Source organism: Hypomesus nipponensis, chromosome 5 (assembly GCF_054491055.1).
Source record: "Hypomesus nipponensis isolate SF chromosome 5, ASM5449105v1, whole genome shotgun sequence".
In the NCBI taxonomy this organism is placed as follows: domain Eukaryota; kingdom Metazoa; phylum Chordata; class Actinopteri; order Osmeriformes; family Osmeridae; genus Hypomesus; species Hypomesus nipponensis.
The window spans coordinates 5,151,779-5,168,909 of NC_140365.1; the positions used below are offsets into that span (position 1 = coordinate 5,151,779).

Genomic DNA, 17,131 nt, shown 5'->3' on the forward strand with positions numbered 1-17,131 from the left:
GCTTAGGGTTTATACTGAAAACAGTGTCTTTATTTGTTTTGATGCAATACAAAAATGCAGACAGCTTCCTGATTGGTTAGTCAAAGCACTTGATGGCAACTTTTCTCAACGATACCTCCAATCACAAGGGGGCAATGGATACGGGATCTGTAAAGAGAGAGATGTCGAGTGCCAAAGAACCCTGGGGAAAACAACTCATCAACCAATCAGACGCCTTCAATAGCATCTCCTAATTTATTTATTTTTCTTAAAAAAAAAAAAAAAGTAAAAAGAACGAATAGCCTAGCCCCCCATTGAATCCTTAAAAGAAATATGGGAGGCTGTCTGACAAATACGAGCACTCGCCGTAGGTCCATGTCCTGGCTGCATTTGTCAGCCGTTTCAAGTGTTTTGTCTTTATCTGGACAATCTGAGAGGCATACAGTGTTTCCTCACCATTTATATATAAAATAGTATGTAGTCGGAGAAGAGAGAAACCACAGAGAGTTGAGGCAGGTACGAGTGTTGGAGTAGCTGGGGGGGGCCCATACTAGATACACAGTAGCTATAACACTAAAGGCGGTCTGGATTATTGGATGTCCTGTTTGAAGGACCCACTGAATGGCAGGGCGAATGAGGCAAGGCGAGGCAGGGGTGGGAAGATGAGGGTGGGTGGGTGAGGTGTGGAGGATTAAATGAGGGTGGGGTGAGAGGACGGCCCCCCCCCTCCCTGTCCTATCGGTCCATCTCGTCCAGCAGTGGCGTGGCGTCTCCGGCGATGGACATGGGCGTGCTCTCGATCATGGGGCTGGGCGAGGGCCGCGGGGTCATCCGGGGGGTCCTCTTCTTCCTCTCGGCCTCCTTGTCCTGCAGCCACTGTTCGGCCATCTTGCCCCAGTCCACCGCAGTGCTGCTGCCCGACCTGCAGGGGGCGACAAGCGCGGGGGTTAACGGAGCAGTGGCAAAGACGGTTCACGTGTCTACAACACCGACAGGGTATCTCAGAGCGTCTACAAGGTCCTACGTACGTTGAGACACCAACCCATTTGGTAGTATGGCCATTTACAGAACACATGAACAAAGCGGTAGCATCCAGCCCTGCTGGCTGAGGCCTGAGCTCTCTACTCACTTGGGCTGCTGAGGTGTGCGTCCTCTGGAGGTGGAGGAGGAGGGCGTGCCAGACGAGTGGCCGTGGTGACTGCTGTGGTGGCCGTGGCTGTGAGAGTGCGACTGCGAGTGTCCGTGCGAGGACTGAGGGGTGGAGCCGGGGTACTGGGGCGTGCCAACGGTCTGCTGGCTCGGCGTGTACGCAAAGCTGGGGGTCATCATAGGCGTGGCCATCGGCTGCTGGGGCGTGGCAAACACCTGCGAAGATGAAGGGTTTTTCTTTAAGTAAGCACAAACACTCCCAATTTTCCAAGTCGTTTAAAGACATTTAAAACAACCTCAAGCGCCTACAGTTATGTGTGGAAATGTGGGTGTTTAGATTCCGACGTCGACGGAACGCCCCTTGGATTTTGCCCCTCCCCCTTTCCCTGAGGAAACACTCACGTGATAGGCCGAGGAGCTGCCCCCCCCTCCTGCTCCCGTGCTGCCGCTGTAACCGTATTGGCTGGAGCCCCACTGGGCGGGCGTGGTGTTGGGGTTCTGGCTCTGGCTCTGGCCTGTTACCGCGGCAATGGCGCTAAACATCTGTGAGGTCATGTTGCGAGGCAGGGAGTTGACAGCTCGCGTCAGGTCTGAGGGAGAGAGAGAGAGACATCAGATACAGGGGACAGGGCAATAACAGTGTGTGTGTGTGTGTGTGTGTGTGGTTTTTGGGTTAAGATTAGGGAAAAACCATATTTTGAATAGAACTGTGTTTTCGGTCCCCACAAGACTAGCCATGCAAAGTGTGAGAGACTGACCGGCAATGTTGATGTTGGCTGGCGTCGCGTTGTGAGACGCAGGTGTTCGTGTTCTGCTGCCACTGCTGGGGGTGACTCCTGAAACAGAGGACAACACAGTCGAGAGTTACAGAAAGGCATCACCATAGAGCACAGGACACAGTCCAGGACTGCTCCAACTCAGCAAATATCAGCATTTCTCCTTCGTAAGACAGTCAGCCAATGAGCTGTGGTCACAAACCCGGTATGGGCTCCTGGAAGTGGTCCTTGAACCAGCGGAAGAGCCCGTTAACCGTGGGGAACACCTGAGAGCGGTAGCGGAAGCCGTCAGGGGTAATGGTCACGTACTCTATCCTAAGGAGAGGGAGAGCAGAGGGAGCAGGGTTAAGATTCAGCGTTATGGTTGACGGCGGTCCATCACAAGCTGGGTGGTCCTGTGCGACCAGACAGCTCCTTATATGGTCATCATCGGGGGGGACCAGCCAATCAGGAGAGGAGACGACTCACCTGGGTTTGCCGCGAGGCTGGTAGCCCAGGATGAACTTCCCTGGGAGATCTTTACAGGCCGACACAAAGTAGGGGATGAATGTGGGCTTCTCTTTCTTTGACCTGATCAGCAACTCTTCCATTTTCTAGTCATGAGAGAGAAAAGAAGAGAATGAGAATTGTCTGAAAACAAAACCAAAGACTAAGGATAGATTTTGGAAAACAAGAAACTGGTGTTAACAGCTTATCAGCAGCACTTGGAGTTTACTTGCGGGGGTCTCCTCAGAGTCTCTCCCTACCTTCCTGTCACCTCCATAGCATTCGTGGAAGTATTTGTGTCCAAGGAGATCGCGAGCGAACGCTGCCATTGGCTGGATGTAACGAGCCGTGATCTCGTCGAGATCTTCAAACTCCTACACGGACAGAGACAGGAGAGCAAGCAGAGACAGCTTTCAGACACGTAACATAAAACAACAATATTGCTATAACACACAAGCCTAGACAGAGACTTGCCGACACACACACACACACTCCCTCACCTCAGTGTTGATCCAGAGTGTGTGTCCCAGACTGAAGGCGTTCTCCTTTCCCTCCTCTCTCACGTCTACGTGCTGGTAAATACCATCAGCCACCTGACAAACAACCACACCACATCCAGATCAGTTCACTCTGCCTGTCAGTCTGCCAGGTCAACCTGCTGCGTGTCTGCCTGGCTGGCTGGCTGCCTGCCCAGGGCCCTGACCTTCCAGGTGACGGTGAGGTGGTTCTCTCCCTTGCTGCTGGGTCTGATCACCACGTCTCCCTGGTCCATGGACTCCATCATCTTCTCGGCCTGCCTGAAGTTGATGTTGTGGAAGGAGGGGTGGGCGATCACACGCTTGATGTACGCTGGTGGGAGAGACAGAAATACTAGTTAAATGGACAGAATGGTGATATGAAATGTAACTATGTGACTGACTAGTTCAATGTTGTATACTGACTGGTACAGTATTGTAGACTGACTGTTTCACTATTGTTTACTGTCTGGTTCAGTATTGTTTACTGACTGGTTCAAGTATTGTTTACCGACTGGTTCAAGTATTGTTTACCGACTGGTTCAAGTATTGTTTACCGACTGGTTCAAGTATTGTTTACCGACTGGTTCAAGTATTGTTTACTGACTGGTTCTCTGCAGTTTCTTCTTGAGCTCCTCCTCCTGCTTGGCGTCGTCCGTCTCTGCGTCAAAGTCGTAGTAGGTGTCCTTAGGCAGCTTCCACTCGTTGTTCTTGTCCATGAGGTCGGACGTGCGGCAGGTCAGGTCAACGTTGAACTTCTCAATGTCGATCTTCATGATGCGGCAGTGCACTGTCATCCCCACCTGGAAAACAGGGAGACAAAAAGGGATGATTGGTTGACTTGTGTCAAACAGGCCGAACACCTCACTAATATAAACATTGGCTGATTGAATTCAAATACAGCTATGGTTCACTGTGTGTGTGTGTGTGTGTCTGGTACCTTGACCCTCTCCTCTGGGTGTTTGACCACCTTGTCGCTGAGGAACTTGGTGGGGATGAAGCCCTGGACCCCGTTGTCCATCCTGGCCCGCACACCAATAGCCTGCCCTGGACACGAGCCACTGTCAAAGTGGTTCCACACCTGGCAGGGAGACACATGCAGGGAGGGTTAGAAGGAGAGAACTGGAGAGTGTGAAAAGAAGAAGCCAGAGGAAAACAGGGAGAGGATCGTTAAAACTATACACAGCTGTGTGGGTGAGGTGTGCTGGGGGTGCACTTCCATTGAGTTGAGGATAGACATGACAATCAGGAAGATCAGGGTGGCGTGGGGTGAAAGGTCAGGGGTCAGATACGGTACCTCGCTGAGTTCGGGGAAGTTGTCCTGCTGGCAGAAGGGGCACTGCCACAGGCCGGTAGCGTCGTTACGGATGGCCTGGTCATAGCTCTCCCCCTGGGGGCGCCGGTGAGCTATCCCCGTCACCACGCTGGTGATCAGCTTACCTGGCAAGGTGAACAAGGAACAGGAATGTGATGAGTGAGCTGGGTGTATAGAGGGGGCGGGGGTGGCATTCAACTGTGTGCTTAAAAGGACGATGTGCGTGTGTGTGTGTGTGTGTGTGTGTGTGTACTACCTATGTAGAAGGTCTCGGGCGTCTCCTTGGTGAGCAGGTTGAAGACCTCCTCAGTGTTGGGGGGCCTGTAGGGAACCCTCAGGTCTTTATACCTGCAGCTGAGCTCAGCCCGGATGTCATACAGTGTGATGCCCTTGTTCCCGTAACCCTGAGCGACGGGGGAGGCGGAAGAGCACGGGTCAGAGTCTGGACACGAAACACTGAAAAACGTGCACGTTCAACCACACACACACACACACACACACACACACACACACACACACAGCTGCCTGCCGACCTGTCTCTCCAGCTCCTCGGCGAAGGCGTCCAGGTCCAGGTCTTTGAGGCGCTCCGGGTTCTCCAGGATCTCCTCCAGAGCCCCGGCGGGGTTGGCGTCCTCCGCCGACTCGTCGTACTCCAGGGCGTCCACCGCCATCTTGCGAGCCCACTCGTACGTCTCGGGGTGGACGCGCGAGCCGTCCAGGACCTCGATGTAGGAGTCGGTGCTGCGAGAGGAAGGCAGGCAGGAGGACACCACAGAAGAAGACACACTTGAGAACGCAAACCAACACAGCGCGTCCCACACCGTGTCTCGTTGGCCTGGTGGGTCTAAGGAGGGGCGGTGGAGGAGATGTACCGGGGAGAAGAGAGGGTTCTCTCTCTCTCTCTGTCTCGGTGGAAGAGCAACTCAAGTGTTTCACAGACGCCGCCCTTCATTCACAGCTATGTTCTAGAGGCGACGCTTCAAAAGAGGAAAGGAAGTCGGGCACCTGTCACCGAGCGACGCCGTGTCTATCTTGATGAAGCCGGCACAGTTGATGAAGACCTTGGGGCCCATGTGACACATGGTGACCAGCTGGGTCCTGTTCTCCAGACGAGTGTTGTTCTGCTTCAGGATCTGGAGGGGGAATGACGCTCGTCAGAACCCTTTATCGCATCAACTCTCCGTACGCACTTAGTGACATCATAAGAAACCAGAAAGCCCCGTCAAGGCTGGTCTGAATCAACAACAACAACACAAGCACACTGACCTTGAGGAGGTGGGATCCTTTCCTGATCCCGAGGCCACAGATGAACTGGACCAGGCTCTGGGTGTAGGGGTGGGAGATGGCCCTGTTCACGTCCACGCCCACCTCGTTCACCCGGTTGATGAACTCACAGTACAGAGCACTCAGCAGGTCCTCTTTCACCACCTGGTCCTGCAGGGGGGGGGGGGGGGGGAGGATGTTAGGAAGGTTCAAATGACTTCATCTGAGCAGGGAAGTCCCAGTAGGATGTGAGTCGTGTGTGTGTGTTACCTGCTGAGGGTGCAGCTTGAGGCAGAGGATGTCCTCGTCGGAGCTGCAGACCTGGGCGTACTCCACCAGGGGGTCCTGGATCTTCCTGGCCACAGACACGGCCTGGCGCAGCAGAGGGGGGTAGTCCCTGAAGTCCGCCTGGAAGGAGATGGGGGGGAGGGAAGGAGAAGAGGAGTTATGCGAGTCAGGTGGATGAGCTGTTAGGGAATCGGGATATTCATCAGAAAGTTGACAGTTCGATTCCCAGCCGTGCTAAATGACGTTGTGTCCTTGGGAAAGACACTTCACCCTACTTGCCTCTGGGGAATATCCCTGTACTTACTGTAAGTCGCTCTGGATAAGAGCATGTGCTAAATGACTACATGTAAATGTAAGATATGGAGGCAAGGCAGGGAGCAGCAACACTGACTGACTGACTGACTGACTGACTGACTGAGTGTGTGTACCTCAGACTTCTTGCTGTTCATGTAGAGCATGGCTAGCTCATTGTCCACCAGCTCCACTCCCACGGCGGGCAGAGAGGACTCCTGCTCCAGCTCACTGATGGCCCTCTTCATGTCCTCCATCACCATGTGGGCGTCCCTGTGCACCAACCACGTCACATGAGGTCACAGGGTCGTGTCATAAGGTGCTCCCCAGCCACAGGAAAGGGAAAACCAGGGCTTACCTATTCTCCCCGGCAACAGCCACCACATGGGGCTTCTTACTGGTCAGAAACTTCTTCAGGGTTTCAATGTCGTGAAGCTGGGGAAAAGGAAGGGGGGGGGAAATAAAAAAGGAAAAATGGATGTTAGGTGAAAACACACGTACATCCAGACACCCTATGAATGCAAGGCTAAGTAACTATTCCTTATTGTTGTGTAAAGGGATCCACGTGAGCTCCCTCCATACCTTCTTCTCCCTCTCGTCCTCCTTCCAGGCGTTCCTCCTCTTCAGGAAGTAGGGGAGGCGAAGGAAGTCCACCACCTCGCCCTCGCCGTTGATCAGGGAGCAGAACACCGGCGCATCTCTACGGCAACACAACCAGACAATTCAGTTGGGCTGAACTTTCTTTGCTGGCAGAAGACACCCAAACACACGCGCACGCACACACCTGCTGGAGGAGAAGGCCACTCCCAGTACTCGGATGCCTTTGCCCTGGCTCTCATCCATCAGGTCATCATCCTCCTCCACCTGCTGGTCTGGTCTGTAGGGAGCCACCTTCAGCCAGTTATACAGACGCCTGCAACACGACTGGGGACGACACACCACAGGGGTGACAATCCACGCCACACCACGGCCACACACACACTTCAACATCAGCTGCCACGCAGAAGGAACTAGTGAGGTTGTAGAGCGAGACGCCCCCTCTGTCGAGTGTTCCTGTGGAGAAGGTCGAGTTTACCTTGACGATGTTCTCCTTGGCCTCGGCCACGAGCTTGTTCTTGAGCTCCTTGGCCATCTGTGGGTAGAGGAACTGAGTGAGGGCTCTCTCTATGGCCAGGGTTCTCTGTCGGTTCCACTCTTGGACCTGGTGACTGAACTCGTCCCTGTAGTAGAACTGCTTGATCTCGTCAAAGTAGGTCTGGTCGCCATACCTGAGGGAGAGGTGACAGACCCATGTTCAACACCCACGGCTTGTAAACAGACCGGCGTCCAGGAGGCCAGTAAGCTGAATCGACCTGGTTCCTCTTACCCTTTGACCCCTAATAGGTCGATGCAGATGTCGATGGTAAGAAGCCCCTCCTCCTCGGCCAGACACATCTTCAGGAACTGATCCCCGTTCAGCTCCTTCACAGCTTTGTTCTTCAGGTACTTGAAGGAGTAGGCAAAGTGGGCCTCGTCCACATCCTGTTGAGAGGGTTAGTGATGTAGAGGAGGGTGAACAGGACTGTAACCTGGCAGGGAGGCAGTAGTTACCATGACTGCTTCTGGGTGTGTTCAGTACCGCGGTGAGGTCGGTACCTTCTTGCCCTTCTTGGTGGGCTTGATGTTGATCTTGGCCCTCTCCTGGAAGGTCTGTCGGAGGACGTGTCTGACCAGAGGCTCCCTGGCGATCTGCATGGCCACCATGTACCTGGTCCCCTCCAGCACAGCCTCAGGAGTGCTGAACTGACTACAGCCAGGAGAGGGGGCAGTGTTAGACCCAGAGGTGTGAGTGAAAGTGTGTGTTTGTGTGAGAGAGAGAGACAGACAGGATGTGTGTGAGAGAGAGAGAGAGAGAGAGAGAGAGAGAGGACAGGGTGTGTGAGTGAGAGAACGAGCAGCGTAGAAGAGGCCAGAAAACAGGGTGCAGGCCATATAGAGAGGTAACTCAAGTGTTACATTCACATTGTCATTTAGCAGACGCTCTCATCCGGAGCGACTTACAGTAAGTACAGGGACATTCCCCCCGAGGCAAGTAGGGTGAAGTGCCTTGCCCAAGGACACAACGTCATTTGGCACGGCCGGGAATCGATCTGGCTACCTTCAGATTAGTAGCCCGATTCCCTAACCGCTCAGCGATCTGACTCCTACTGTTATATTGTATTATGTTGTATTATGTGTGACCAGGGCAGTGAGAGCCAGTACAGGAGGGCTCCTCCTCCCTCTGTGGTTACCTGCAGACGTAGTCCTTGGCCAGCTCTCCTGGCTCCGCGGGGAACTGCTCCGTCTCGTGGCGCTGGTAGCTGTCTCGGAGATTCTCTCCAAACTGCTCCGGAGTCAGACCAAACTTCTTGGCCAGGCCGTCTGATTGGAGGCAGAGGGAAGGGGAGGAGGAGCAGAGAGACAGCGATGAGTGTGAACAGTGAAAGTGGACGGCACCGACGGGACTTCTGATGCGAGGGAGGCGAGTCCCTACCGAGCCCGGCGTTCTGGCAGATGCTGTACATGTCCCTGCGAGACGCCAGCTTCAGGTCTGGCCCCTTGGGCCCTACCACCTCCTCCTCTACCTCCACCTCCACCTCCTCACCTACAAGAGGAAGAAAGTAGCCACATGCCAACCGAAATGAACTCGCCCAAAGGGACAGTTAAGTACAATCGTCAAGCTACACTGAGGTAAGGTAATTTATCTCACAGAGAAAAAATAAATGCATCCGTCATGATCCATACCATCTTCCTCAGAAATTTCCTTGATCTTCTTCAGCCTCTTCTTACTGGCCTTGAGAGCATTCTGCATCTTGGGGATATCTCTCCCGTAATACAGCAGGAAGTGGTTGTACACGTCGCTCAGCTCATCGATGGATTGGACGTCTTTCAGCCTACAGGGAGGAGATGGGGGAGGGAAAAAGACTTGAGATTCATCTTGGTCTGTGGGACCTTCGAAAAGACCAGTGAGCATCAAACAACACTGTGGAACAGGCATAAGTCCTTTCTGCTTCTGAGAACGTGGCTGACGTCGACCTTTGCGTGACCACATTGACCCCCACCCTGCTCACGTACCGCTCCACGTCACCGGTGTCCAGCGCCCGGATGCCATCTGCCAGGGGTTTGTCTGGGTCGGCAGAGATCTGCTCAAACTGATAGGACTGCATCCTGCGGAAGAGCCGGGTCAGGTTCTGTTTCCTGGTCTTCAGCTGGGTCCACTGGGGACGGACGCAGGAAGAGAGATCAGGACACAGTCAAAAGTGGACAGGGTGTTTGTATAGATGTCTACTGTCTATTGAGTGAACGCGCAGGTGTGCTTTCAAGACACGTCAAGACACATCACGTACCTTCTCGTCCCACTGCCACACCTTCCACAAGTCGTTGATGTTGAGCTCCGGTTCCACATACTCCTTCCTGTAGAACGCTATAAACGGAACCTGGGTGGAACGCAGAGGATAGCACATGATGAGAGACTGGGCAGGAAGGGGTAGATTACTGTTTAGGACCAGGACAGTGACTGGTCAGCGGGGGGGGTTATACTGTACCTCAAAGTGCTGGTTCCTCATGAAGTTGAGGGCTTCCTTAATCTTGGCAATAGTACTGGGCCCTTTCCTGCTGAAGTTAGTGGTGGTACCTCGGTCCAGGTAGTCTGTGCTCTCCTGACGATGGGATGAAAACATACAGAGACTCAGATGAGGCTAGTGTAGATGGAGAGAATGGTGCAGCGTGATCTAGGGGCGAGTCAGAGGATGTACCTGCATGGAGATGGTGAGGGTGGAGAAGGCATGTCTGTAGACCCACTCTGCTTCCATCTCCAGCTCATCGTCCTCAGCCGGCTTCACTGGCATGGAACGCAGCTGAACAACAACCATGAAAGACACAGAGCCAATGTTAAGGATGCCGGACTACAAAAAGTCTTACTTTGGCTGTACAAAACACACACACACACACACACACCTGGAACCTCTCTGGCATGTCTGTCGAGCGAATCTCGTTATCCTGGTCGGTCATGTGACTGCTTTCCAGCTCGCTGGGTTCGTAGATCTCAAAGATGCTCTTCCTCCCCACCCTCCTCTTGATCTGCTTCTTGGGTCTGTCCCAGCCCTCTTCGTCCTGGTCCTCCTCCTCTTCCTCACCCTGCTCGTACGTGTCGGCGTCAAAGTCAGCAAGGTCAAAGTCCCCACCGAATATCTCCTGGGCTTCCTGTAGGGCTCTGTGGAGCGGAGAGGAAGAGAGAGAACTTAGATAGGAAGTATCTAAGGGATCGAGGGATGGGGGGTCATGTCCTACCTACTCTATAATTTGGCAGCAGTAGAAAAATGCCTTGAAATGACTCACGCATCTGTGTATCCGGAGAACTTCTTGCCTCTCTTCTTGGTAATAGGCTGACCGTCATCGTCTACAATGAAGTCATCAATGTCTGTGGGGGGGGGGGGGAAATAACACGTGTTTAAGGACAAGGATCGGCCAGGAAAGACATGGTAACAAGCTAAACAAGATTTTAAAATACATCCATGTTCAGGATTTCTAGTAGATTTACCGGACTCTTCGTCTTCGCCCTCCTCTTCGTCATCGATCTGACGATGAAGAGGTATGTCCACAGCCTCTCCCTCTTCCAGCTCTCCATCACCATCACCATCTCCGGCCGTGAAGATCTCATCAGCTATGATGTCCTTCTCATCGTCCTCTTCCTCATCATCCTCCATTGTTCTCACACGGTCATACTTCTTCTTCTGTGAAAGGCAGGGGGGGGGGGCAGAGGGCGAGTTAAGACAAGCTTAGAGCTGCTGTCCAGAGTATTACGTGTACATGGATATAATACAGCTTTTAAATTAACTGGCACCGCCACACTGCTTACCCTTCTCTTCACTTTAACTCCCAAGTTCTCCTCAATAAGGTCAAGGTCGTCATCGTCCAGGTAATCATCATAATCTATGAGAGAGATTTGTTAGATCGGGTCCACACGTTAGCAACATTATGCTTTGTGTCAGAGAATGAACTGCCAACCCAGATGTCAAGCTAACACATAAACCAGACATTGTCCTGTTAACAAGAATACGAAACCCTCTAATCCCTAAACTTACTGCGTTTTTTGCGTCTGTGTCTAACTTCTTCCTCTGAGTCACTGGCCGCTCCAGCACTACCGCTCCCGGCATGTTCCTCTTCCTCATCCACATCATCGTCAATCAGGCCTCGGAGGTTCCCATGCTCATCCTGATCTTCTGTGTTCTCCTCCTCTTCCTCTTCTGACGGGGGAGAGGAAGACAGGGTAAGTCCAGCACACAGCCAAAACGTCAACGCACGTGCTTGTAAACACACAGCAGTGACAAGAAAGATCCATATTATCTTACCGTCATCTTCCAAAAACTTCTGTGTTTTTTTGGGCTTAAGATCTTTCTCTTCAAACTCCTCCTCCGCTGATTCTTCAGCCTCGCTTTCGATGAAGTCAGCCATACCTGCAAGGCTGGGGAATACAACAGATACAGGTAGATGTTAGAGACTGAGCTGAGATTTACGTTAAAGAGGTTCCATTATGAAAACCTTCTGAAATCACAATGTCCTAGCTCATCCATTGTACTACAGCACCGTTTGTCCAAATACATTCAAACACTTGTCCAGCAATTGAGCTAACTTGTGAGTGAGTAAAGATTCCAATTTCATAAAACTGAAGAACATAGGAGGCCTACTCCCTGGATGCAATGCAGTATAGTAATGCAGTGTAGTAAACAGGCAGCTAACAATTTATCTTGGATTAGGAAATCAATATAAATGCATCTCACAAAAAAACCCGAAACGAATAGAAAGTAAACGTTTAAAAAAGGGCAAAAAGCAACACTCCACGAGAGCAAGCTAATGCGTGAACGTTAGTTTGCTAACTTTAGCTAGCTAGCCAAAGTGTAGGATTTTATTTATAGCAAACAACGTATACTAGCGAAGTAGTTGAAACATGTAATGATGGAAGTCTCTACACATAGATTGACTACCTCACAACATTATCTCATATTGTACCCCTGATCGAGAGCATAACTAGTGTAGCTACAGTAGGGACTGGAGACAATAACAAGGCCTCACTCCTCAATTTCGCAAGTGTTGGGTCTCTTGCTAGCTGGCTAGCTAGCTACCAACAACGGCATGTTAGCCAATTTGCTACTCTGGGTGTGAACAAGTCACGTCCTTGTTTTTCTTGTCATTGCTGGCGCCGTATCGCCAATAAGGTGAAATCGCGCTGCGCTTGGAACTTACTTCTCCTTGCGACGATAATTTGTTTAATCTCCTAATATTTAGATTTAGGGATATCTCTGCTACAACTTCACTAGCAGCTTTTTAATAATGAAAATGGACGAAGACAATTCCGGTGTACAGTTAGAAACTTCCGGTGTAAATCGAACTCTACCATGTGTCATCGATGGAGAATCATGATGACCCATTGTAATGTGTCATCGATTTCACTTAAAGTGTATTTCACTTACAACTACAGAGTTATTTAAGAGATTAAAGAATTATTATAACACACTGGAATCTAATGGAATGAACACAGCCACGGCGAAGTGTTTTAAATTGTGATAAGCGCTCAGTTTAATCTACAATTACAACTCCACACAGCTCGTGGCGCTGTCGCCATTCTTGACCTGATTTTATACTCTAGCCACATCAGTGACGTAGCGTAAACTCATTACATTTGCGGTGAGCAGTAGCAGCAGCTTTCACCAGTAATGGATAACTGTACTGGTCCTTCACATTTTATTTGTATCTCTATACTGTTGTATTGTATATGTGGGCTTTCATTTGGTACTGAACTTAGTTTTGTGACGTGCGGTTCAGTCGTGAAACTATTGAATGTAAAGCATAATGTGAGACTTCACTCGCATGACGTGCGCTACGGTTCTGGTGAGTCAGTCCTGATTTTAGCTCGGATCATGTTTGATGTGTTTAGACTATTATTATGTGTGTGAGTATGCGCAAACGAACCTCTTTGTGTCAGGTAGTGGACAGCAGTCGGTGACAGGAGTCACCACCGTAGAGGATAGTAATAGTTACTGGAGCGTGCGTGGCACCATTGGCGCCATGTGCCACCGTGGGATCCCCGTCAAGTGTGGCCAGACCATCCGCCTGACACATGTCAACACGGGGAGGAACCTTCACAGCCACTACTTCACCTCCCCACTTTCCTCCAATCAGGTCGGCTTTACGCTCCAGTAGCAAATAGATTAACACAGCTGACAGCACATACTTCACAAACCCAACAATGCACTCTCTCAGTCACACCCCCTCTCTCTTATATTTGTTTCTCCTTCAAGGAGGTGAGTGCATTTGGCGAAGACGGGGAGGGGGACAACCTTGATGAGTGGACGGTCCAATGCGGGGGCTCCGTGTGGCAGCGGGAAGAGGCCGTCCGCTTCCTTCACGCCGCTACCGAGGCTCTGTTGTCAGTGACAGGGGAGCAGTATGGGCGACCCATCCACGGACAGAGGGAGGTACACGCCATGGCAGGCTCCAGCCAGCACAGCCTGTGGAAGGCCATGGAAGGCATCTACATGAAGCCTAGCGAGAGCCCGCTAGGTAGCAGGGACTACAGCCATCCTCTACACACAGAGTTCTGAACCTGACCCCTTCCCCCCCGCCACCCCCCCCCCCCCCCCCCCCCCCTCTGACCCCCACGTTAATGCTGCTTCTTGTCTTCCGGTATTCTTTCTTTCTCTTTCTCTCAACTGCTTAAATCCATCTTTTCTCTGTCCTGCTTTTGTTTTGGCTCTGTTTCCTTTCCTTCTCCATCATCCTCTCTTTTTCTTTTTTGAGGACAAGTGCCAAAGTGTATCAAGGTTATAATTGGTCTCGAGACCCATATCTGGGTACACACAGGATTGATACACTAAAGACTCAGTCATAAGTCATATGATAGTCATCAATCATAACCCAACCTCAGGGCGACAGATCACCCTGTACACCCCTCTGACTGACAACAAGACAGGAAATGACCCGATCTGGCCATTCAAGCCTATTAACACAGTACATATGATGTCACGGGTGCTATATTACCATGTCTTATGTTCTGGTTTTTGTACAGTGTTTGTCATTGTATGCCTCTTACAGTACATATGACTGAGTTATAGTGTCTTACAAGGGAAGAGTAGAAATGGAATGTATTGAACTTATCTCCATATGAATGTTCATATCACCACAACAGACATTGTAGAGATAGTTTGTATATTGGACTGACAGTATGTGTGATTTTGTGATTGTGACTCTTAATAGTTTGGGGAAATGAATACCAACTCTGTTCCCATGTAATCCTGACAAATAGACTAGTAGCAAAACAGCATTGTTATGCTGGGGCCTTTATTATATTGTAAGGACATATGTGGTTTGCATTATAAACAAGCAATGGTTTTAATAATTGAGGGGCACTTGATCATAGAAACTGATCGACTGTAATATTCACATTCAGATTCAGTATTACACAGGACATTCTCTCCATTGAATAAGCTGAGACAAAAAGCCTGCCTGTTTTCTGTGTACATCGCAGTATTATCTGTCTCACTGCCACAGCTGTCAGGCAGCTAACATGGACACCTCATTACCACAGACAGATGTCATGGCAATCTCTTCCTCTGTGGCTGTAGGTGTCTCTTGCCCCAGGTGGAAGGGGAGTGTTTTAAGTTTTGGAACAATGCTGTTTTTACTTTGTATAAAATGTAACTGATACCTCAGAATAAATATGTTTTGCGCATCTTAGAATGTCCTGTCCTTGTGATCTGATAAAAAATATATATATTTTTTTACTACCGGCATATGTCATTCATATTAGGTGCAATTATCAAGCTTGTCTTTTGTCATTGTTAATCAGTATATATAGCATATGGCCAGCATAGTTATATTGTTTTAATATCCTTTCTTATGTTGTCACATTTCCTTTGCACCGTCCATATGTTTGAGGAATAAACCATTTTGAATAATCTAACCAAGTGTGACAGATGTTAAGACAGAATGACAGATGTTAAGACAGAATGACAGATGTTAAGACAGAATGACAGATGTTAAGACAGAATGACAGATGTTAAGACAGAATGACAGATGTTAAGACAGAATGACAGATGTTAAGACAGAATGACAGATGTTAAGACAGAATGACAGATGTTAATACCGAGTGGCCTCACCGCTCTACTCACGCACCTCTACTCACAGATTGGCATAACAGGTGCAGTGGCCCACCCATAATGCACCGGGCTTAACAGGGTCACAGGTCCCAGAAGCCACCAGGACTCCACATTCGTGGATTTAATCGAAGCACTGAAAATGTGTGTTAACGTGTGTCATCCACCTCAGGGTCAGTCCAGTCACATCGGCTACGTCTGTGGTGTTCTGAGTCCTGGCTGAGGAGGGAGGAGACGAGGACAATGTGCATTGCACAAAAGTAGACACTGGTACTTCAATGTCCAAGCTCCTCTCCATGACCTCACCTACCGAGGTGAGGATACGATCGTGCACCTTGACGGAGAGAAACACTGACAGGCTTGAATAATTCATTAACCTCGGGGACTGTTCTGGAAGCAGCAGGCTGACTCAATAGGGATAATCTTGTCATATGGTAATATATAACATAAGATGATGGTTCAATACATAATAAATGTTCCCTGCTTTATTTACAGTACATTTACAGTACTCATTTATTTAAGTAAAACAACAATTATATAATTATCAAACAACAGTTAGTCTGTGGTTGTTTTGTAGGCCAATAACTTTTATGCTTACTTTGAGACAATTATCTATAAATACGTCCACTTCTTAAGATACCTCTTAAAACAGGACTGGTGGCAGTGCATGACAAATGTCTGAACCTGGTCAGATGCCTTGGTTTGTTCAATCAAGATTTTGTATGGTGCTGTTGTTGACGGTAGCTCACAGCTGCCAGACGTCTAATAATATTCCCGCAGCCAGGCAATATTCTAACAGCCTGGTGTGATCATGATCTTATCAGCAGGAAGCGGTCAGATACACACAAATACCTAATGACTTCAAGTTTATATCAAAACAAGTTTTATTGCATAAACACAGGTTTGATGATTTTTCATACCGATTAGATTACATGTCATTGTTTGCATTATTTAACATCCATTTAAATAAACAATATTGCTGTTTTCATTCCTTCTCTCGGTCTAAGCAGCATGCCAAGGTTATATATATCTGTGTTTAGATTTCTCTTTATACAATCATGTAATAAACATGTTTCAACAAGTTGATGTCAGTTAAGGGGAGATTTACTTTGTTCTTGCAGGGAAATGGTATTATGGTGTAAACTTGGAGATATAAATATTTTGAAACCTCTCTTTACATCCCCTTTGCAAGGTTTAAAAAATATGACACAAATATTAAGACTATCTAGATTACATACTTAGAATATATGCTGGTGTCATAGGACCTGGCTAATAGACAAAAATGGTCCTTGGCAATCAAATATAAATATATTGTAAACGTATAGAGAATTTTTTTAAACAACTGGGTGCTTTGACATAAAACTACAGAATACTAGAATATGTGTACGTTCACTACTTCCGCTTATAGAATATGAGGCAGTGAATACATCAATATCTACTGTGACAGGAACACAGCATAACAACTTATGTGGATATACACCTTTTACAGTGAATCCCACAGTCACCAGTGTGAACATACACGACACTGAGATGATGTGACCTTGTATTTGCATATTTATGAAACATATTCCTTTGTGCAGTCTGATTTGATTAATAGCTGGTATATACTGGCATGAGTAGTTATTTCAGTATAAATCTGAAAGTCAAATGTGACAGCCTGTCATACATACATTTAGGGCCGTGCCACTGGAAAAGGTTGAATAGATTTCCCCTGTCTTTCACAGTCTTGAAACCCAGTAGTAGAATATGCATACTGAGTGTGTGACTGTTGTAACGTTTGATTTGGCCTCCATCTGTCCATGGTGTTGGTTCACCCCGCCTACTGATCTGAGTCATCTGGATAGATGCTTGTAAGAGACAAGAAGGGCTGTGAGGTTGCTTACATCCATCCATGTCTAT

At 49.2% G+C, this 17,131-nt stretch overlaps 2 protein-coding genes across 2 annotated transcripts; one reads left to right on the forward strand and one right to left on the reverse strand.

The window, feature by feature from the left end:
• Window positions 1–2: 2 nt before the first annotated feature.
• On the reverse strand, window positions 3–12,454 carry supt6h (SPT6 homolog, histone chaperone and transcription elongation factor). Its single transcript, XM_084697680.1, has 38 exons — window positions 12,324–12,454; window positions 11,432–11,544; window positions 11,165–11,326; window positions 10,939–11,012; window positions 10,621–10,813; window positions 10,419–10,500; window positions 10,038–10,293; window positions 9,836–9,937; window positions 9,626–9,739; window positions 9,428–9,517; window positions 9,156–9,298; window positions 8,826–8,974; window positions 8,575–8,685; window positions 8,333–8,462; window positions 7,698–7,848; window positions 7,429–7,583; window positions 7,138–7,330; window positions 6,847–6,986; window positions 6,645–6,762; window positions 6,421–6,497; window positions 6,200–6,335; window positions 5,754–5,891; window positions 5,487–5,654; window positions 5,226–5,353; window positions 4,754–4,961; window positions 4,477–4,624; window positions 4,203–4,345; window positions 3,846–3,986; window positions 3,513–3,708; window positions 3,094–3,239; window positions 2,891–2,983; window positions 2,651–2,764; window positions 2,373–2,497; window positions 2,107–2,219; window positions 1,887–1,964; window positions 1,531–1,718; window positions 1,109–1,344; window positions 3–901 (listed from the first exon to the last, which is right to left on the reverse strand). The coding sequence occupies exons 2-38, from the start codon at window positions 11,532–11,534 to the stop codon at window positions 715–717; spliced, it is 5,229 nt and encodes a 1,742-aa protein (XP_084553806.1). The 5' UTR covers window positions 11,535–11,544; window positions 12,324–12,454; the 3' UTR covers window positions 3–714.
• A 262-nt stretch (window positions 12,455–12,716) lies between these two features.
• Window positions 12,717–13,702, forward strand: sdf2 (stromal cell-derived factor 2). Its single transcript, XM_084697682.1, has 3 exons — window positions 12,717–12,968; window positions 13,063–13,259; window positions 13,379–13,702. The coding sequence occupies exons 1-3, from the start codon at window positions 12,794–12,796 to the stop codon at window positions 13,679–13,681; spliced, it is 675 nt and encodes a 224-aa protein (XP_084553808.1). The 5' UTR covers window positions 12,717–12,793; the 3' UTR covers window positions 13,682–13,702.
• The last annotated feature ends 3,429 nt before the right edge of the window (window positions 13,703–17,131 follow it).